Source organism: Serinus canaria, chromosome 3, assembly GCF_022539315.1.
Source record: "Serinus canaria isolate serCan28SL12 chromosome 3, serCan2020, whole genome shotgun sequence".
Classification (NCBI taxonomy): Eukaryota; Metazoa; Chordata; class Aves; order Passeriformes; family Fringillidae; genus Serinus; species Serinus canaria.
In genome coordinates this window covers 62,579,944-62,602,598 of record NC_066316.1, presented here as the reverse complement: position 1 = coordinate 62,602,598, position 22,655 = coordinate 62,579,944, and the positions used below count along the sequence as shown (strand labels likewise).

The 22,655-nt window shown below is 35.1% G+C and overlaps 1 protein-coding gene across 1 annotated transcript in view; it reads right to left on the bottom strand.

Annotated features, from left to right (window-relative positions):
* Positions 1-353: 353 nt before the first annotated feature.
* Positions 354-22,655, bottom strand: part of TRDN (triadin) — a 218,789-nt gene continuing 196,487 nt past the window's right edge. The window contains exons 36-40 of the mRNA XM_050973020.1: positions 19,127-19,153; positions 18,028-18,063; positions 17,810-17,854; positions 16,754-16,789; positions 354-1,493 (exon numbers count right to left, since the gene is read on the bottom strand). Coding sequence (XP_050828977.1) covers positions 1,351-1,493; positions 16,754-16,789; positions 17,810-17,854; positions 18,028-18,063; positions 19,127-19,153 — 287 coding nt within the window. The 3' untranslated portion in view covers positions 354-1,350. The remainder of the gene's footprint in view (positions 1,494-16,753; positions 16,790-17,809; positions 17,855-18,027; positions 18,064-19,126; positions 19,154-22,655) is intronic.

Sequence of the window (22,655 nt, the reverse complement as noted above, 5' to 3'; positions counted from 1 at the left end):
GCTGTATATTTCCCAGATTAAATGCAAAAAATATAGTAAGGAAATGCAAACAATAGCAGCTTGCAAAAAGGCATTATTTACATTGCCAGATATAGACTGGTGAGATGCCAATTTTCATTCATGTGCCTTTAAATGGATCAAATGCCATCTTATCTCTTTGTTAGGGCAAAAAATTCTCTATTTCTTCATAGATGCACAAAAGAAGGTTGAGGACAAGCACATCTACTTTCAGTTCTTCTGTAAGCCATTTACAGCAGTGTGCTGTGAGGAAGTTCTTTCATTTCATCTAGTAAAATGAGATACCTAGATTATTTCATGGGTTTATGTTTCATTTTTTTATGATTCCTTGTTTATATGGGTTGGTTTTGGTTTTTGTTTTTGTTCACTGATCTGAGACAGCATAAAATTCACATAATTACTGCAAATTTGGGTTGCTTTAGTTTTGTGAATGGCATCTCACATCCTAGCTTTTCATCTGGCTTAAGCTAATAGCAAATTGTTGGCTGTTATATTGTCCATTTACATGGCTTTTGCTGCAAAACAATCTGATTTAGCCACAGAAGAAAAGTGGAAGCACTATAATTACTTCATTTGTTTCTCCAAACCTCCATGTCGGTAAAACAGTGGTTTTCCTAACCTTTGCCATGTGGTTTCACTTTCTCTTCTCACTTAGGGTCTTAGGAAGGGAAGAGCTTGTATTTCACCAATAGGCAGGGCAAACAGTCCATTTAAGTTTCAGAGTAAATAGAAATATTCATCATTAACATGACTTGTGGAGTCAACTTACTGATAGTGTATTGAGCTGCTCCAAGTAAGTGTGAGCTTCAGGCTACACTGGTCAATGAGACATAAAAATAGCACCAGTCACAGAGCACATTTTCATGACTTAGTGAGGCATTTTCCTGTCAGCAATTTGATTGAACATTAAGAAGAAATGGTTTAGGATTGCAGCTAGTCTTGCAATCTCGCTGATATAAGAGCTACATTCAACCTTTCACTCCTTAGATAAGATTAAATGGAAAACAGACTCACTTCAATGCTGAGCATGTAGGTAAAGGAAAACAAGAGCGAAAGAGGCATGAAAACACACGCACATGCTCACACACACAGTCACATCAATGCCTTGTTAGCATTGCAGCCTTCCCATGAGAAACTGGGCGCTTTTTCATTTCTATCTTTGTTTAACACCGTTCATTACTGCTTGTTCTGCCGCTGCCCCATGGAAACAGTTCCAGGTACACGCGTGCAAGTGGATCACGTTCCTGCAATGACAAGTACCACTGTAGCTACTGTGGACCTCAGCAGAAAAGATAAAGTGCAAAATGTCAGTGATCACAGGACTCAGTCTCTCTACTGCCCCGGTTTCCTTGTCTTTCTCTTGGAAGTCTTTGAGTGAGTCTTTTCTTCCTTGTTTGAAGGGGAATTAATAGGAAATTGCAGCCCAAATCCATTAGGTCCATTTAGGAAGACACATTGAAAGTAGCGGACAGGAGCTAGGAAAACAAGGAAGAGATGATTAATGTTTATGGTTTCCGAACTGGGGCCATGAGTCTATTCCATGTTCTTTCGAAAACATCTGCATGATTTCATTCCCATTAAGTCAGTTATAACATCACAAATCTCTAGTGTGATCATAAGCCAGGTTTCCCATATCAACAAGATTTCAGCTGAAAAGCTCAATGAGAGATCTTGTAGCACAAGATGAGAAATCATGGAAAATTTCACATTTAAATACATAATTTTTCTCAGAGTTGTAGTCCCACTTCTCCCAATAGAATGCAATGAATACTTGCATTTTGGGATAGCTGAATGTAAAGCCCCAAAACTCACACATATATTTTCTGGTTTTTATATTTCACCGTGACTTTCAGATATATTGAAGAGTTCCAGAAAGACTCATATTTAATTCATATCTAACTCATTTCTTTTTTAATAGCCTTCAGGTGAATTATCTTTTATTGTGAATAAAGGGATCATAAATGACTGTGACTATTTTCTGACCTTTCATAGTCATGGATGTTTTCTTCCTTTTAGTTTTTGAGTACTATATGTGTAGTCATACTTTCCATCATGTTTTAAAAGCTTTCAAAAGCACATGCTTCAGCACAGATGGAATTGATATAATTTGCTTGAAAAGCTGAGTTTTGCACTGTGAGATTAACAATGACAAGATTTAAAAGACAACTCTTAATCAGTTAGGTGTTTGGGAAAATGGCTGGAGGAATGTTGGCATGGGAAACAGTTTTCATTCAGATGATTTTCTGATGACTTTTTCTTTCCCCTGCTGTTCATCCCATAAAAAAAGAAAAAAATAATTAGTTGTTCCCTGTGACAATTCTAAACTGAGATAGAGTCTAGGACTCCCTGCATTATAAACTGGGGTTTATTTATTGACTTCCAAGTCCCATTAAATGGTGGAAAACAGAGCAGTGTGTCAGAAATGCTGGTGTTTTCCACCCAGTTGTATTATCCTCTGTGGTTTTCTTGCCTGACATACAAAGGTTAATTCTTTTTTGTCTAAAATCCCACTTTAAAATAAAATTGGAAATTAGATCCTTCTGGATCTAATGACTTACTGCTTTTTTACTAAGTCTTAGAATGTATTTTTCCCCCCAAATTCTCAGTGTTTCTGTTTCTCTGTGAGATGGATCTCAGCTTTTTTTAGAAAACAGAGATAAAGCAACTCCCCTGATTAGAGTTCACAGCCCAAATGTGTCAGACCAAGGTTCTCCTGTGAGGCTTGACAAGCCAGGGACTGGGTGAATGTGCTGAGTCCTCCACCTCTGACCTTTCTATGTACACACTTGGGCAGAACTAGAAAGTTTCTGAGACATAATTTCAACAAATAGACTTACTCCTTCTTGAGCTAAGGTAATTTTTATGAGTAAAATTACCTAAAAACAACTTATTGCCACAAAACCTACTATGATTAAAATTGGTATTGACCTACCAAAATACTTAGTCAGAGATTTTTCAATCAGATCTTTTAAAAAAACTCCACAAACACAAAATTCCCTAAAATTTAATCGCAGTGGATGCAAGATTGACAAAGAGAACTTTCTTAAAGGAGGAAAAATGCCAATTACAAATTCACCTTTTACTGTTAGAAGGAAACGATTTCTGTGTCTTTCTTTTATAGATACAAAAACGAAAATAAAAAAGGTCAATTACAATCTTCACAAAGAAGGCAAGTAGGGCACCATGCACTTTCTAGCCCAAATAAATACAAATAAATATTTTACTTGTGGGTAAAACAATTATTACCCCTGTGTTTTACATGCTATCAGAATGCAAAAATGTACCTCTTTTTTCTTCACATGTATTTGCAAAGTTCTGTAAAAGAGCAACATACACAGCTACATACTTGCAAGTATTTTAAACATGGTTTGTCTATTTATTTATTGCAATTATAGCATGCCTGACATTACAGTGTTTTCCAGAAGTGTTACCAGATCATTACTCTAAAACCACTAGTAGAACTAGCAGCTGCAATCTTTCATTTGAAAACCTCATGTATAATCTCTTGCCACTAAAATAATGAAGAGGAAGGGAAAGGGCAAGCTTTAAGATTTTTCCAACTCAGCCAGCAGCGACAAAATAATTATGTGGCCCACAATTCTAAATTGGAAAAAAAAAAAAAGAGATGGAAATTAATTACTTTGAAAAATATTATCTAGGAATCACATTTACTTGGAATGTGTAATGCTAAATATCACTGTATCATTTTTTATGTGGAATGTTAATGCTTTGTTGTGTTATTCTATCTGCAGTGTTTGTGAAGTGATACCAGTTTTTTGGCTGGTATGTACTCATGTTGATTTCAATATGGTGAAGTGATATTCACATGTTTATATAGCCTATTACTTATCATCTATCTTTAGAAAACACCAGAAAAATGTTGCATAAAGAGGAACCTCAGGAGAAATAGGGATAGTAGTAATAAATTTTGTTAAATTTTCCTGTTAATTGTTTTCATAAGACTAACATAATTTGTTTCCAATTTGTGAAACTTTCAGTGCTGAAATTGGCTGCAGGCTATATATATATTTTTTTTTTAATTTTTTTTTTTGCATAGATCACCAAATACCCTCAAAAGGTATATATAAATAAAACAAAAGAAAACTCCCCAATCCCCTCACCCAACAACAGGATGTTTTGTTTATTTCTCTGTGTGAAGTGTAAAATCCAGATAGCATGAAGAGTGCAAATGGGACAGGAATAAGAAAAAGGAACTGGAAAAGGCAGAATATGCAAAACAGGTTTTAAGGTAAGGAGGAAAACACAATCATTCTTCTTCCAGGATGTGCTGGTTTTGTCTGGGATGGGTTTTGTTTCTTCTATAGTAGATAATATGGGACATTGTTTTGGATTCCTTCTGGAAATAGTGTGGGTAATTCAGGAATGGTTTAGTTCCTGCTGAGCAGGACTAACTCAATCAAGGCCTTTCTGCCTTTCATCCCACCCCACCATTGTGGGGGCAGTGTGTGCACAAGGAGTTGGGAGGGGACACAGCTGGGACAGCTGACCCCAGCTGACCCCAGGGAAATTCCATATCACATGGCATTGTTCTCAGCAGACACAGCTGGGGGAGGAAAGAAGGGGAGGACATTTGAAGTGATGGCATTTGTTTTCCCAAGCAATGGTCATCCATGATGGAGCTCTATTTTCCTGCAGATGGTTGAATGCCCACCTGTCTATGGAAAGAAGTGAATGAATTCCTTTCCTTACTTTTCTTGAGCAGGTGGCTTTTTGTTCTATCTATTAAACTATCTTTATCTCAATCCATGAGCTTTGGAAAAAACTTTTCTGGGTTCTGGGTATTTTTTCAACAATCTACAAATATGAAAAAAAGTTAAGTTTGTATAAAAAAATTTTAAATGGATTTTCCTTGGAATTAATATGAACTATTTCGTTTTGAAAAGTCCCCATTTTCTTCAAATGTTCTTTTGAGGGTGAGACAAACTAAAGGCACAATGCTTAATGAGTTTATCCTAATACTAAGGCAATGTTTACTCCTGATTTAAAACTTAAGCAGATTCACTTGGTAAAAGATTTAACTATTTTGATGTATTGTAGAGTATGTGTGATCTAGTGACTACACTTACAGGAGTACAAAATTTGATAAGCAAGGTGTTATGCTTCCAAATGTAGGTAGTGAAAGATGTAATTTTTAGGTTTTGAAAAAGGTCAATCTATTAAAAAAGTCTTTTTCCCATACTATCTTTGTGGATTTTGTCTTATTAATTCTCCCAGTGCAAAACTTCTCACTTATAAAAGCAAATTTCATCATCATTCCACAATGGAATGGATTTTTACTATTTTAGCTAACTAAACAATCAGAGCTTTGAAATAGACATACTGCAAGTTTCCATATTTTCTGGCAAGTATCTCATATTTCTTTTTTTTTTTTTTATGGCTGATGAACTTCATATGTTTTTAAAACTGAATTTTCTGTCTCTATCATATTCAAACTTTTCAGGTAAAATAAAGTCAGCTGTCCATATAGTAAATCTGTACAGGATGAAATAGTTTCATTATTACACTTTTTAATATGACTTCTTTAGGTTTCTGTTTCATGTTACCCTTCTTAGGCTGCTTCATCTAGCAAACCTTAGCTGCAAAACATGCAATAAGAAATTCATTCAGAAGATAATGACATCTTTGCTACTGTATCTGCAACAGTGTTATGATACAAACCATAGTCAAGAGAACAATTTGAATTTTGGCATGCAAATAAGAATACAAATACATCCCACACTGCCTTTGCAATTCTCACATTCAATGTGAATGCAGAATGTGTCTTTTGAACTGAAGAGAGTTCTCACTTTGAATGTATTGTCTCATATCTTCAGAGCAAATGTTACCAAAAACAAAAAAGGGGGAACAGTAGGAGAAAAATGTGGTTTAACAGTAGACTTATTAAATAGACATTGTTATCAGCTTAAGCAGGAAGAAAATAAAAAACCTTATATCTGGGCTACACTTTTGTTTAGGATGTAGTTTATGAGAACTATTATAATTACCTAAATTCCCCTATGAGTGCTACTGGAAAAGCCAATGCTGGAAAAGTGTCATAATGCTTTTTTAAGACATTAGAACTGGTGCTCTTATATAAGGATATCTGGTACCTAAGATGAATTAGTTTCTAAAAGGCTGGAGGAAGGGATATTAAGGAACTTTCTCAAAAAAAAAAAAAAAAAAGAAAAAAAAAAAGAAAAAAAAAAAGAAAAAAGAAAAGAGTATTACTTTAAGTCATTTTTGCCAGGATGGAAATCAGTTAGAGGGAGAACAGCCAAGATGAGTTCCAGAAAGAAAAGAAACAATCAGAACCCCCTGGATTCAAAGATTGTGTGAAGTTATTTAGGGATTATATAGTGGAAATGCTAAGTACCTTCCATAGTTACTCAATGAAGTATACAAAAGGAGCTTATTTCTGCTCTTGATGTCTAAGTGATGTGCATGTCACACAGAGGGCTGGGTTCAAAAAATGTGAGGAATATTGCAAGAGTACTGTCCTGGTGTTTTCAATTCTTTAGCAGAAAGGAGGAAAGAATCCTATAATAAAATTTTATAATGCTAAAGAGTATAAAGGTGCTCCTGTTTAGGTATTACAATGATTAAAGTCTCCTTTCTATAAGGAGATAGCTGTTTTTAATTCAAGTCACCAAATTAAATATTCACTAAAAAGAACACTCTTTTAGGCAATAACGGTTTGGTTATTAAGAGAATATTACAGTGAATATGTGACAATTATTTTCTAGTTTGAATCCAATTTCTTCACTCAGAGGCTGTCCTAATAGAAATAAACAATTAAAAAACCACAAAAATTCAGACAATCATTGCATTAGAAACTACTATTCAGTAAGCAATTACAAATAAAAGAAAAACTTTAACAACTACACTCATTTACTTGTGGCTGCTTCTCAGGAATGCACATGAAGTGCAAACAAATTTCAGCAATCAAAACTGAACCACACAACAGCAAAAAATTTTGTTCCAATGACTTGGTAACCAAAGATTTTTTCACTTTCTAAAGGATCAGGAATAGAAGCAAGTAGTTTCCCTCTTTCTCCGCTTCTTTTACTGTCAGTCAATTTCAGCCCTGTTATGTAATATTTTGGGATATTATAGTATGACAAAGTGACCAGACAAAGCACAGAGCAGATGGAGAAGGGAAATCAGGTGGAATCTTTTATAAATAGTTTTTTGCCTTCACACTTGCTAAAAAGAAGAATGTAAGTCTTTGCGCTTAGTGGCCCTGTGCAACTTTTAATTACATCTTAGTTTAATCATATTTAATTACATTTTATTTCTTCAATGAAAAGTTGAACGCAGAGGGCCTCTGCAGGAGTCCAAATACTGTTTTCTTAGGTTCACAACATGGCCCATAGATACCTGCTATTCAAAACAGCATATTTGGGTCAAAAATTGCATTATTTATTTTTCAATAAATTATTTTCAACTCCTTTCTTATTGATCATGCTATACAGTCATACTACTGTTGTTCTCAGAAATCAGAAATTACAATGTTTAATGAGAAGAAGGATGGGAAAAAAAAGAGGAGAAAATATTTATATGTCCATTACAAATAAACAAGAAATAACACTACCACTTTGAATCAGTTCTATATATCTAAAAACATCCTCTTTAAATGACATTTTTCTAGCATTGTATAGACAATATATAGACAGGAAAAATAAAGCAATTATACCATGAGGATATTTCTTTTGCATCTTATGTCTTGAATAACAAAGGAAATGAAGAATATTTGAAAAGTAGCTCCCAAAGCTCCTTTCAAAGTGTCTGTGATGCAATGCAATTAATTGCATATCTTTGCAAAGACTGTCCAAGTTTTCATATCCGTTTTATCAAGGGGTCTGTCAGATAATAAGTTATTTAATGAAAAAGGGCTAAAGATGTTTGAGGAGGAGAATTAAATACTAGCAATAACATTGTTATTATAGCCATGAGAATTCAGATTCTCCTTAACAGCTCTTTTTCAGGCATTTGGGGGATGTCTCCAGCAAGATCTGGAGAAGGTAGAATAGATTTATTCTATAGGACTTAATACACCTTTTCTCATAAATAATTCTCAACAGTGAGAAAAAAACACCCAGAAGATTGCTTCAGATGAGTGTCTGTGGTCCCAAATTTTGCTGAATGCACAAAAGAAATCAGCCTTTATCAGTGTTTCAATGTGGAAAAAAAATAGTATCAGTGCAAAGTCAGTAGTACATGTCTCTAATAACACTTTCTTAGTATAAAATATGATGAAAATATATCTAATCAATTGCACTAGAAGGGCACTCTCATTATAGTTAATGTCATTAGAGGGGAAAATATCACCACAGTAAAAATATATATAAGATTACGGGTACAGAACTGGTTAAGAACAGTTATGATCTGTCACTTGTCAAAGTCAGTGCTCTTTTTGAAACATAACAACAAAGCTCAATGAATGTGATCTTTATTCTAAGAAAACCAATTTTGCAATAAAGGTGAAATTTATTATTTCTGTCTTTTAGCTTGAGTGTGATAGATTGCATCTAACAACCATTTAGGGATTTAAGGAAAAAATTTGTGTTTAGTTAACTGGCTCTTGCCTTGTCTAGTAAGAAGGCTAAATGGATAAGCTGTACATTTATAGAATATTGTTACATTCCATGTTATGGTCACTGCACACAAACCACGTAATTCTCCCGGAAATGTGTGAACATCCCAAAGTGACATTCCCCCAAGAGTCATTAAAAAAATTCTTTTTGTTAGACAGTAAAACCATGCAAGATGTAACAGTGCAACACATATGTGGTAATGCAGACATTTCCAACAAAGCATAGCAATAATCAGAGCACACAGGCTTTACAATTTTGCTAGCATTGAATTTTCAAAGGAGTCCAGTACTGGCATGATTTGTTTTATTACTGAAACATAGGAGAAAATGGATGAATCATTAAAAAAATTATTTATTAGAGGGACCAGAGGTTATTGAATTTTTTCACAATACAACAGTAATAGTGATAGTACAGTGGCTTTGGTGGGCAGCAAAATTGAATTGGATTCTCTTGCTATTGCTCAATAAACACTGACAGTGTCATGGTAGGATACACTGTGTGCTGGACATGAAATTTTGGCATGTTGACATGACATTGTCTGTCAACTTATTCCTATGTCCAGTACCTTCAACTAATGTAATTTCACCATATCACAAGAAAATAATTGTTTTAATTAACTGTTATTCACACTTAAATATTGGTTTAAATTTTATATACAAACACATTTATGTGCACAAAAAAGGAAAACCTAAAGAAGAAGGAATAAACAATCAGGGATCTTTTTTACACTAATAAGAATGGATACCAAGTAACTGGATGTTAATATATTTATTTTGCTGTAAAGGCATGGGAAAGAGAAAGGAGGGGAGGAGAGGAGAAGAGAAGGGAGAGTAGGGAAACAGTGTATGATAAGGCATAAAGCAGCAAGTGAAGGGGAAGTTGGGGTTTGAATGATGAAAGTGATTTCTTCATTTCAGTTATCATTCTAACTGAAGTCTTTATTAAATAAAGGTTTGGGGGATTTTCACATTTTGTGTAGTGTTATGTTCACACACTTGTCTTCCTCAATAACAACTCCTCTGCTGGGAACAGCAGGACTTCTTTTTTGACAATAAAAACTCAGTAAAGAGACAATGTTGAACTGTCTGATAAACTTGAACTGCTGACAAACCCTGGTAGAACCAAATTCACCCTGCTTAACAACAGGCACTGGAGGCACTACCTTCTGGGTTTAGCTCTAGCCATATGACACAAAGCTGGAAGGCAATTCAGATTCTGAAGGGATGAGTAACCCTTCAGAGGAGAAGTTCCTCTCTGATATACCATGGAGAAAATATGCTCTTTCCTAAGTGTTTAAGATTAGAAAAGATGCGATCTGTGCCTGTGTGCTACTTACAATGAAAAATTGAGCTAATTTAGAATGTTTTCCTCACCCTGAATTTGCACAGTTCTGGGAATAAGGAAAGACAGGAAGACACTGTAGAAACTCAATAGGCTGTCTTCTTAAAATATTTCACAACATCTGCTGCCACTGATTTAAAAATTGAATCACATAATTAGGATTTTTCCACTGGATTTCACTATACTGATGATGGTCTGGAAACATGAACTCACTCTAATATCAGGAAGCCTAGCTTCAGCTGATAATTTTTTAAAAACAAAACCTATGCTGATGAAAAAATATGGCAGCAATTACTTTCCTAAAGCTGAAGAGGGATTTGAAGAAATGGCCATTTATCTGAAACAAAGATAAATAATCTCTGACTCAGAAAACTGTTGAAGAATTACATTTTGTATATAACTTTACTTCCACAAAGTATGTCATGGGAATACATAATATGTACTTTTTTCTCTTCTCTGGCAATGTAATTTAAGAAGATATGCCAGTCAAACTAAAGGGCAAAGCGAACATAACAATTTTCACTAAGATACTAGACATTTATGGCAAAATTTTTTGGAGACTTATACTGATATAATTTTGCTTCATTTGTTGTGAAATAAATTTCATATATATTTACAAGTGTTTGGAGCCTTTTAATTTAGTTTTAAAAAAATGTTTTGACTCAGTTAAGGGGAAAAGAATGAACTCATTGTTAAACAGGCATAAATAACATTACTAACTGGATTAATTTTTCAAATTTAAGCAAAACAGCTTCTCTCTACTGGACCTAAACCAGTGTGCTAAATAATAAATTTTTTCATGGTCTTTCTTCTTTTCCCATAGGCTTGTATATTTAGTTTCACCAATCTGTCCTGCATTTATAGAAAACATAGGTGTTTCTTTAATAATCTGCTAGATAAATAAATTTTGGGATTAACATAAGAAGGAATAAATTAATAAATTAATTGTAAAAAAACACAGCTTTTGATTACTTTGTGCATTTAAAAATTTTGCTTCTCCTTCAATTAATTTTTTTTTCAAATGTCCTTTATTTCTGGGATTGCTCTCTGTGATTTTCCCTTAGTGTATTCTCTGGCATAATCATTTTCATCCTCTTTTGGTATAGAAAACCACTCCAAGCTCATGCTGCACATTATCAAGAGTAATGTGAGAGGTCTAATAATGTTTGTGGACCAAGACTTAGTGGGGACTTCAGGCACTTTGAGCAAGATTTAGGTTGAGTACCAGCGCCCACATTTGAAATCATGCTCACTAAGCAGATCTTCAATGACACCAGGAAATATCTCTCCACTGTAAACTGCAGAGCTCTCCAAATACTAAACTGAGTGCAGTGCATATGCATGAGCCACATGAGCTATCTCCATGCATTACTGGGTGTGCCTGGGAGCATAGAAATTAATCTGCAGTTACTTCACCCTGTAACTGTTTTGAAGTATTTTGTATAAAGAGGTTTCTGAAACAGAAACAGAATTATCAAATAGATGTCTTGTCTATTTACCTCAGGTACCAATGACTCTTGGTACTGATGGATCTGGAATTGTGCAAAATTGAGAGGAACAAACAGCTTGTACTCTACCTACATTATTTTGTAACTCAGAAGCCCTAGTGCCCTTCTGGAAAATAGAAGCTGTAAAACTGAGGCTTTCCAGTTGAAGAGGGCTTTGAAAGAGTATCACTTTAACCCCTTAGAGACTGCACAATGACTACAATGCTATAAAGTAATGATCATTGTCTCTTTCGTTTTGAAAGCAAAGTACCTACAGCTGCATTTTGTCAAGGGCCTGATGAAGGGGCTTGGCTGTACTCAAAACATGTCTGCCAGATAGGAATTTTAGATTCAGTCTCAGTAATTCCCAATTTTAAATAAATCTAGACTACTCAAGATAAAGTAATTAAATTACCAAATTTAGCCAAAATTAATAAAGATTAATTCAGAGCAAGGGATGGATGTTGTAGAATCTCCTGTGGAAGAAACAACATGAACCCAAAGTGCTTGTAGGTTCTCACTGTGAAGTTGTTTTGTTTTGAAAGATGGAACTTAAAACTTTGGGCATTTAAGTAGAATCTCTGGAATTAATAATTTAAATTATAATCTCACTATGCTGAGAGGCTATTTATAAACTCATCATTAACATAAAACCCAATATTTGTTCTCCTTTTGGCGTGTCTGTACAGATTTTGATTTTCAATCCTTATTGCAATCTATTAGAAATTTTCCAGTGACATTTAGTCAGTTTCAGGACAGATCCTAAAGTTTTAATTTTACCTAGTTACCAAAATATGGCTGAAATTCACTGGATGTCTTTTATACATAGAAAAAATGAGCAAGATTAATTCAAGATAAATTAAAAAGAGATTATTTAGTCCATATAAAATGCTGTATAGATGCTCATTCAGAATGAAAGCAGCCTCAGTGAAAATTCCACAATAGGTTAAACTAAATTAAATCAAGGTCACCTTAGTTTTTAATAAATGACCACTCCAGCATTTAGCATGGTTTAACTGTGCTCTTTAAACATATGCATCTTCTAAATGGGCAGCATTCCTCCGTGTCTTCATTTAGACAAATCTGATGAGATTTAGTCTCCAAGTATTTGCTTAAGACCCAACTTCAGGATAATGCAATGACTAATAGCAAGTTGCTGGAAAGCCTACATACACAGGCTTGGTCCTCACAATTCTGACCAACATGAAATTTTGGGACATTCCTGTATATCCACAGAATGTAGGATTCTGCAAGCAGCCTTAGTGCACAGCTCTTCCTGCTCTAATGCTGAATTCTTGTACTGGATCGTGATGAAAATCTTAATGAGAATAACCTACGAGACACAGGTCTTGTAAGAAACAGATTTTTTTACAAGAAATTCTGAAACTTCTGTCAGTTCCTTCAAATGGTATTCTAGCCAACAGCAGACTTTCTTATACCCAGAAAACAACAGCATAAATATTAGTGATTTATTGCTGAATTCTGGTGAGAAAATTCTAGTCAGTAGAATTTCATTCAGCTGAAGAAACTGCTGAGAGTATATCAGAACCATCATACATCTGAGACACAGAGACTGGGTGGCAAGGAGAGCAGAGAATATAGTATCTGCAGCTCAGCACCTGTCTATAGGTGAGACTACCTGCACTGCAGAGACAAAGTTCTTGCCTTGTCTTTTGACCACAGCACAATGTGTCATTCAATGCTTCTGTATTATAGAATATTACCAGTTTGTGCTTAATGAATTTGACAAAACTTGCTACTTCAGAACAATGAAAAAGATCTACTCCAAAGTCTTCAAATGCTGCAGAACCAAGGAAAAAAATGAACCCATCTTACACTCTTTCAAAATAATTATATATGGGAAAAATCTCACACATTGCACTGCTGACAAGTTTGCGTTCTCTCAGCACTGATGAAACCTCCTTCATAATCTCCCAAATGGCTGTCATATCAAACCTCACACCAAATAAAACTTTCTGCTTTTGCAGACTTGGAAATCATCTTTGCTTTGGAAAATATATTACTACACAGAAAGTGCAAAGCACTGAAACAAGCTCAGTAATACACCAATTCCCACATGCTTTTAAGGCATATAATGAATTCACCCCCTGCAGTTGTTGAGGTTTTCAAGTGGTGATTAATATGTGGCATTGAATATATATTGATAGTATGATGAAGTGATTGCTCTTAATTCTAGAAAATGTTTGGGAGTATTGTACTTGAGAATCTCTATCATTGCAGAAGTACATGAAAAATCTAGCTGAAGTGCTTTTCCTTCCATAAAAGTTTTTGCATAGTATGTTCATACAAACAGTGTTCCAACTCTGCTTAATGTTAATTTCAGTTTTCACAAAAGTACAAGTCCTTTAGCTAAACAGTAAGTACAACAGTTCCCACACCAACTAAAGTTTCAAACCTCTAATGTATGAGGATAGATGCACAAATTATGTAAGCCTATTTCTGACACATCCACAAGGGAGTTATCATGACTGGTTTGGTTTCACTTGACCTTGAGAGTAATCCACATTCTATTCTAATTAAAATAAAAACCAAACCAACATGTGGGAATAGTATCAGTTTAATGAATTCTCACTTTTCATGCTCTTGCAACACAGCTTCTCTTTATTTCTGCCACATTTGCACATCTGTGGGCAGTAAAAATGTCAACCCCTTCAACCCACTGTATTATAAATACAATATACATTAGTTCCAGAGTTTTCATTCAAGAGGGTAGTTGGAAGGTAATTAGAATAAATATAATGAACTTTTGAACGATTTAGATTTTTTTTCTCTGATGTTAGCCTTGAAAAAAAAAATCAACATGTATAAGTGTACAGCCATTCATATAAAAATTATGGCAGGTAATCCTCACTAGAGAGTTGAATTTTTACACTCCTTAAATTTCATTCCAAGAGTCAAAAAACTGCTTCTGTGTGCTTCCAAATACATTTGTTATAAGATAGAAATAAAAATGAAGTTCCAAGAATTCTTTTTTTTTTTTTTTTACTGTTGGTAAATTTCAGCCTTGGTACAGGTGTCAACTATGACATTTAGGGGAGGAAAAAGAAGAGGAAAGCATTCTGATTAATTGCTTGCAGATCTACAGGAGAGTGAAATTGAGTGTCTACTGCACATTGCAGCATTATTTATGAAAGGTGCAGTAATGCTTAAAATTCTGTTCAAATGTGGCCCATTCTAAAATTGCAGCTATATACAGCTTTTAGAATTGCTTAATCTTCTTTATCTGATTGCTTTTTAATACCAGGGAAAAGTTGAAGAGTTCTGAGCAAAATCTAAGAACAGGGGAATCTATTCAACTTTTGAAGGCTAAATGAAGATTATTATTTAAAGTTTTAGATTAGCTCAGAATGCGTAAATCCTTTTCTACTTTATCAGAAAAATAAAATTAGTATTCAGTGAAGTGGGGAAAAAAAGCACTCTCTTAATCTGCAAACAGAAGAGGTGAAATTTATCAAGCTCCAATTCAAGTATACATGACCTAGGACTTGGTCTAAACTTTTAAATTCTCAATTTGAACATGTACCTAAAACCAACATCCATAAGAGTAACTTTGATGTTCTTCTGGAAAGCTTTTATCCATTGTCTGAAAAATAAGCCTTCTTTTTGATGGACAATGACTATTTTAAAAACACTTACATAGTAAGTTCTGTTTGCAAAACCAGTTATGAAGAACTGATTTTGCACAGAGCTGCCTATGATCTGAGAAACATTCTGCCGAGAATAATTGCCCAGTGATAATGTACAACTAAATTAAACAATCATCATAAGTAATGTAAATGAAAGTCACAGAAATACAGTTTTTGAATGGTGTAAACATTATAGGAGGGTGGTCAGCTAGAGAAAGTCCAGTGAGGGAAAATTTTTAGTACATTTTTGTTTTACACTAAATTTGAGATTTTGATGCATAGGAGAATTCTTTTCTCTCCTGGCAAAATCTTTGGTTTAATGTACTGGTTATATATTATGATTAACATATCCTGATCTATAAAAAAATCTGTGTTATTAAATAGCAATAAATTTTTGACAACATGGATTCTACCTTCTGTATCTGTCAGTTGATAACATAATAATCAAGAGGAATAAAATTTATATCTTATCTATGTCTATATCTATATCTTATCTAGCCTATATCTATATCTATATTTATGGACTCCATAACTCTGTGTTCCTGATTAAAGAAAATAAGATGAAAAAAAAGTAAAGCTGTTCTTTTTTGTAGATTTAGTTGCCCTTATTAAACAAAGTGAGCCATGTGTGCAAATACTTTTGTGTAATACACATGGTAACCAATCCAAGTTTTATTTAGCACTTAATTTGTACTCTCTCTTCCTTGAAAACAGATTGTTCTGCACTTGTTTTATACTTGGTATCTTTTTTATTTTTCTATGATTTAAAGTTTCTACATATAGGTAAATAGATATTTCTACATAAATATATACATATAACTACACATATGTCACACATTTTATATCATGAATGTAGGACTCTAAATCATTCTACTTACAGTAAAGAAGTCAAAAAAGCATATACAACAAAATAGTCTGGATATTTAGAAGTGAAATACTTTCCTCAGTGGGTTAAGACTACAAAGTTGCATTAGGAGGAACCATATTCATATATAGCTCAATTTTCTGTGTAAACCAGTTAGATGTCAGGTGAGATTAAAGACTTTGATCCTTGTCTGTCATGAATTAATGCAGTTCCACTGATGTCATAGCTATTAATTTAATTTATACCAGTCAAGAATCTGGAACATATATTTCCTTTTGCTGTAAATTAGTAAAAACATGATTACACAATGGAGGGAGATTTTCTCCTGAGATGCCCATCTTTATTCACCATTTTTGCTGGGGGCAGAATGTGATGGGAGACAATATTTATGAAAGTGAGAGAAAACAAATTGAACATGTTTCTCCCTATGTGACTTTGCTAAAGAAAAGATTTTCTATGAGGAGAAAATATTAGTTTTAAATACTGCGCTGCCATATTAATTACAGACCTCTTGTTTTATAAGGTAATCAGATGAATACAGGTTTAAAAATTTGGAAAGGTGGTAAAGCAATGGTAAAGCAATACCATTTCAGCAATTCATTCTTCACAGGAACAAGATTTATGGATTTCATTTGCCTGGCTTGTCTCACATCTTGTTCCATAGACTTGAATTAGAAATGCAAAAATATAAGTGTGATCTCCCTTAAAAAAAACCAAAACCACCCAAAACAAACCAAACAAAACCAAAAAACAAACCACAGCTTTCCTGAATCCTTTACAAAAAAGAAAAAAATCATGTACCTGATGTCAGGTTTTGATGTCGTGGATCTTCTTTTACTGGTGGGACACATTAAAAAACATAGATAATAAATTAATCTACAGTTTTAGATCAAAATACTGAAGTAAATTTCAATAAGAAACATGTTTGTTTCTTGGAATCATCTCTCAGATAAGAATTTCTATAAACCATATTTTTTTTAAAGCCTGACTCTCCTAGTAAATAATTTAAACAGGTACATTTTCTGTCCAGTATAACCATGTAAGCAAACTGCTCCTAGACAGTAGTTTAGTGTGCTGTCACCAGTGCTACTACTATCCTTTGAGGTCTGTGATTTCAATGTGCAAATTTTATGTGCAAGCCATTGAATTTAACCAATGTAGAGAAGATATTTATGTCTTCAATCCCTTACCTAATAAAATACTGTAATTTATTGCTATTAATTATTTTTAGAGGTATAACAGAAAGCATTTCTCTATTTGCATATTACTGTGAGGAAACCATCAAGTGATGGTTTCCTCACAGTAATATGCAAATAGAGAAATGCTTTCTGTTATACCTCTATGCAAATAGAGAAATGGTTTCTGTTATACCTCTGAAAATGTGACCAAGAGGTCAGCCAGAACATGGGTGATCATGAAGGCTGTCTTATGTATGAAAAAGGGCTTCTTGTGTAGTTATCGTGTGTCAGTGGAGTTATTTTATGGAATGATGCTGGTGACCTAAGGCACCAGACGAGCTATGGAGATGAACTTTGCACTACCTCGTTGGGAGCAGACTGGGTGGGGATCCTGGGGGCTGCAGTGCTGGGGGCTGGACAGGTCCCTGCTGTGCCAGTCAGGGAGGGTCACAGGCAGGGCACTGCTGCAGCCAGACTGGATGTGCTGCTGTAATCCTTGATACTCATATGCAAGGGAGGCACCAGACATTCAATTACTGGGGATTTGTGCACAATTTCATCATTTTGGTTTACTTGCATGTATGTAGAAAGACTAAAAAAGCTCCTCTTTCTAATCCCATAAAATCCCCCAAACCTGAATGTTGCATTTTTATTGCTGAGATTTTCATCCCTTTATTACCTTTAGGTTTTTCATCTTTCAGCTGTTTCTTCGCAGTGGTTTTTTCTACAAAGAAAAAGTATCACAGTTAAAGTTCAGTAAAGTGACTGCTGAATAGATTTTACCTAGAATTTTCACATAAAATTCTTTGAGAATTAACACAGATAATTTTTTGCAATCTCATACTATATTTATTGTTATCTTCTACATATATGTGAACATATAAAATAAATTCCTACCTTCTTTTTCCTTAATTGTCTTTGGTTTTTTTGTGGCTAGAAAGATTTGAAAAGAAATAACATTAAGTGACAGGCATCAGAAATACAGGGCTTTTACAGTAAGTACATTGTGCAAAGATTGTCTCACTGGCAATTTCCCTGGAAGAATTACTGTGGTAAATGTGTCTCATGGCATGTTTACAATGTCTGTAATGTTGCAGTATTGAGTGCCTGCTACACTTAGTGGCACTAGGAGTTCTGGGCTTTTTGTAGAGTGGTTAGAAATTGGTGGAATATTGCTGGTTGCAGAGTAGTTTAGAAAATCCTGATAAAGACTTTAGCACTTGAATTCTGCAATTCCCTAACTACTGCCAGATGTACCTATTTGTTTGTTGCCAAAATACACTAGGGAAGGACTGTGCCTATTGCTTGCTTCTTACTCTCTTTCCCAGAGTGATCTCAAACAGCTGAAAGAAATAAACAAACAAAAATCCCCAGGATATGGAACTAGATGGACCTTTTGAACTGCCGTATGTGATCATTCAGAAGTCCTGCAGCAATAGATTGGGATTTATTTTATTGGGGGGTGTTTTTCCTAGTCTACATTCACTTAGAACATGTGCTGTTTCCTTTTCTGCATCCTTTTTCCCCAGCTGCAAAAGCATTTGGTCTGTGACTCCATTCAACCAATCAAGGCAGATTGAAATTAGGCAAAGTATATCACTTCAGGCACCTGAGCCCTTTTCAGTATTCCCTGTTGACTACAGCAGAAAAATAGCTGGCTGCCTACAAATGGTTCATTTGCACTTTGCATCATCCAACCAGTTGTAATAAGGCTTTCTTCAGTGTCCTTGTGTCACTTGATTCACACCAGCTCTTTCAGTGAGCATCACCTGTGTCTAGCTCACCAAAACATGCTGCAGAAGGTGAGCAGTGAAAATGACATGATCAGATGGAAAGAAGAGCCAATGGCAGGGACCTCTGTAGCTGCAGGGCTGTCACTTCACCCATGCTGCTTTATGTCATCACTGTTCCTTGCTGATGAGCAACGTGCATTAATCAACACTGGTATAATCATTAGATCTTTCCATGAGGCATACTAGAAAAATGCAATGTTTACCTGATGTTGGGATTTCAGCTGTTGGCTCTCCAGGAAAATAACCAGTAATGAAGAGAAAGGGGGCAGGGAAGGGAAGGAAAAGAACAAGAATTTCAGTACCATGTTTTTTCAGGGCAAGCAACCATTTAAATAGATGATCTCTTTTATCTGAAAATTTTCTGCAGGGCATTAATTTACAAACAAATGTGCCTTAGCAATGGTCGTGCATGTAGAATTTCACACTGAAAACTAAGTCTCACTCTTTGAAGTACTAAAATGCAGCATACAAAGATTCCTGCAAATGTAAACACTGCACCAACCAAAGCTTTCCAGCAAGCAAATATTTTAACAGACTCATTTTTAAGTGTGCCTTTAAGGTTATAGCTGACTATGCTCTTTTCCAAAAAATGTATTCAGCTTAAGTGTTACCTCTCTTATCATCCACACTTCCCATCCAAAGACTGACACTGACCTTGAATAGCTGGCCTTGACCCCTAAGTGTTTCTTCCACACTAGCAGTTTGACTTGCCTTTTAAGAATAAAATCCCTTGAGAGACTTTGACTAAATCTTTCCACACCACCAAGCACAAGAGAAGCATATATTCCTGTGCTATTATAATACCCAACATAATTGATGAAAATTGGTCAGTCCAACAGATAGAAATTCACTGGTGTAAATCATCATCACTCATTTTAAATCATAGAAATTAATTACATTGTCATTTTGAATCCAATAATTTTTACCTATCACTGGTTCATTAGTCCTAGTTTTATGTAAGAATACAATTTGAAAGAAAAAGCAAAGCCTCTTTTCTTAGAACTTAGAGCAGGACAAAAAAGGAATAAGATCACAAAGCATTTAAGGGTGTTCCTTTGACGGAGCTGTCTGTACTTTCTACCTGCTGAGTTTTAGCTTCAGATGAACATGAGCTCACACCAAGCTGAAAACGTTTCCGTCAATGCTTTTTCCATGGAAAGACTGAGCAATTAAGCATCATTTTCCCTAATGCATCCCAGGAAACTTTCACTCAAGTCTTGGCCCATATGGAGACCTGTAAATGTCAGTGCTCAATGCTTAGGAACCACTGGCATTCAACAAAGGCCAGTTTTGCTGCTATTAAATGCTAAGATGCTAAAGTCCTTTAATATTTACCTTTTTGCTTATGATCTTGCTCATAGCTTTTTAAAGATGACACATTACTGCATTGTGAACCGTGGAATAATTAATATGTTTTTTTCATTTTCAGGAGAAAAAACTATGATTTTTCCCCAAGGTACTGAATCTAGGAAAAGGTTTCATGCTCTCACTTCTTAACTGAGGGAGTGTGGGCCTTCCCAGATGAATTAGTTGTTGCCTCTTTAGCACAGGATTTGTGGGGGCTTTTTTGGTGCCATGCCCCACACATCAAAACCAAACCATGTGTTATTCTGGTGGAAAGTAAGCTGATGTCAAGGCAAAGAAAAAATGATTTGCTTTAACTTCCTAGACCAGTCACCTGTGCTAAGTGCTTAAAGTAAGAGATGGTGAATCCTGCTCTGAAATACCTGTAGGAAAACAGGGATAGCTGAGGGATCTGGATGGGCCCAGTTATGTGCATGTACCCTAATTTAGGATTAATTGATTTCCTTGGACAGGTACAGGAAGACTGTTGACCTCAAAGGCATTAGGTTTTACCCTCTGTCATATGAAATATAAGAGCCATTTCCTATTCTCAATGCATCAACAAGCTTCCACTTACTCTGAGAACATTGGGATACAAATTACCTCTATTATGGGGCTTTCTTTGTAAACCTAAGTGGGAATATAATTTGCCAATTCTTAGGGTCTTTTTAAAAAATTAGCCTACATGTTCTTCCTCTTTACTGCAAACTGCAGTTTGGCATTCCTGCATGTTAAGATCAGCCACCAGCTTTGCTTTCTGTTCAAGGTAATGTCTCACAACTTGTGAGTCTTTAGTCGGTATGCAGGGAGTTAATTCTGTTTCATTACACATTCAAGTTTGATGTCAAAGACCCTCCTGTACACTAAAACAGAAAGAGTGAAAAATAAGATGATTTACTAATTGCTTTTCAAATTGAGTGATTGGCTGTGTGGTGTATACCTGCCTGCCAGGTTAGATTGTGGCAGCAAGCTACTACTATGAAGTTGTCTGTGTCATTAATTTGGGTAGTTTTCAAACTCAGCCTTTTCTTTCTGTTTATACCTACATTCCCTAATGATCCAATTTCTTTAGTAACTTAAACCACATTTGCTTTTACAATAAGACTGAGCAAGATGAAATGTGTGAATGTATTCAGCCCAGGATAAACATATTAATTTATTTTACATTCCACTGGACCTGAACTCCAAAATCAGTGGGTATTTTGTGTCTACTGACACATCTCACACTGAATTACATGATAGCTGTGTTCAAGTTATGGTAAGTACTCCTGGCTAAGAAATACATGAAGCAAAGCTATATAGACTTCTATAAATAAAGAAGGCAGTGATCCAACTAAGTGCTCTCCTTTAAGTGGAGAAAATCAATTTAAAATAGACAACTCTGGTGTTTAAAACCTTAAGCTTGATCTGTTCAAGGATGGTTTACTGAAAAAGGGGCAGTGTATAGAGAATTACTTTTTAAAATGACCATAGGTCTGCTTGTTTCTGTTTTTTTTCCTTCTTTTTCTTTTTTCGTTTCATTTTTCTAAAGACACTGTTAACCTTTATAATCTTTTCAAGCAGCAGAATATAAGCTCAAGAATGTGGTACAAACATCCCTCTGCAAAAGGTCAAGGGAAAATATCCTGGATATTCCTTATATTCACAATATACCAGGGTAATATAGCTCTCAATAAAAAAGCATTGTAGACAGTGATTTTTATGATGAAAGCATAAGGCATTAGTCACTTAAATCTCTGATGAGCCTCTAACAGTAGTGAGTGCCATCACTGGGTCTCTCAAATAAATCACTGCAGAAGACATTAGGTGTCAGTAAACAGATCCAGAGAAAACAAGACTGAGCAAAAGGGAATAATAGAATTAAATAGAGAAAAATTCTTAAAATACTGGCAAAAATGGAAATAAGCCCATTGACAGCTTCACAGAAAGTAATAAGTTTTCAATAAGAACTCAAAAATGGAACATTGCAATTCAGGGCTGGAGATCCTTCAGTGTAAGCACATTTCAGATACCTTGTGCTCACACTTTCACTTTACATCTGGGGTTCAGAGTAGCACTGTTTTCCTACAGGTATTTCAGAGCAGGATTCATCCTCTCTTACTTTAAGCACTTAGCACAGGTGACTGGTGTAGGAAGTTAAAGTGAATAATTTTTCTTTGCCTTGTCATCAGCTTACTTTCCACCAGAATAACACATGGTTTGGTCTTGATGTGCCAGGCACAAATGGTGTGCTAAAGAGGCAACAACTAATTCATCTGTGAAGGTCCACACTTCAGCATTTTCACAATTCAAAGCATGCAGAACAAACACTGTCCTACTGATTCTTGTTTGACCATGCTTTGCAGTATGTAATGAGCCACAATAAGCATAGATCCCAGTCTTCATCTG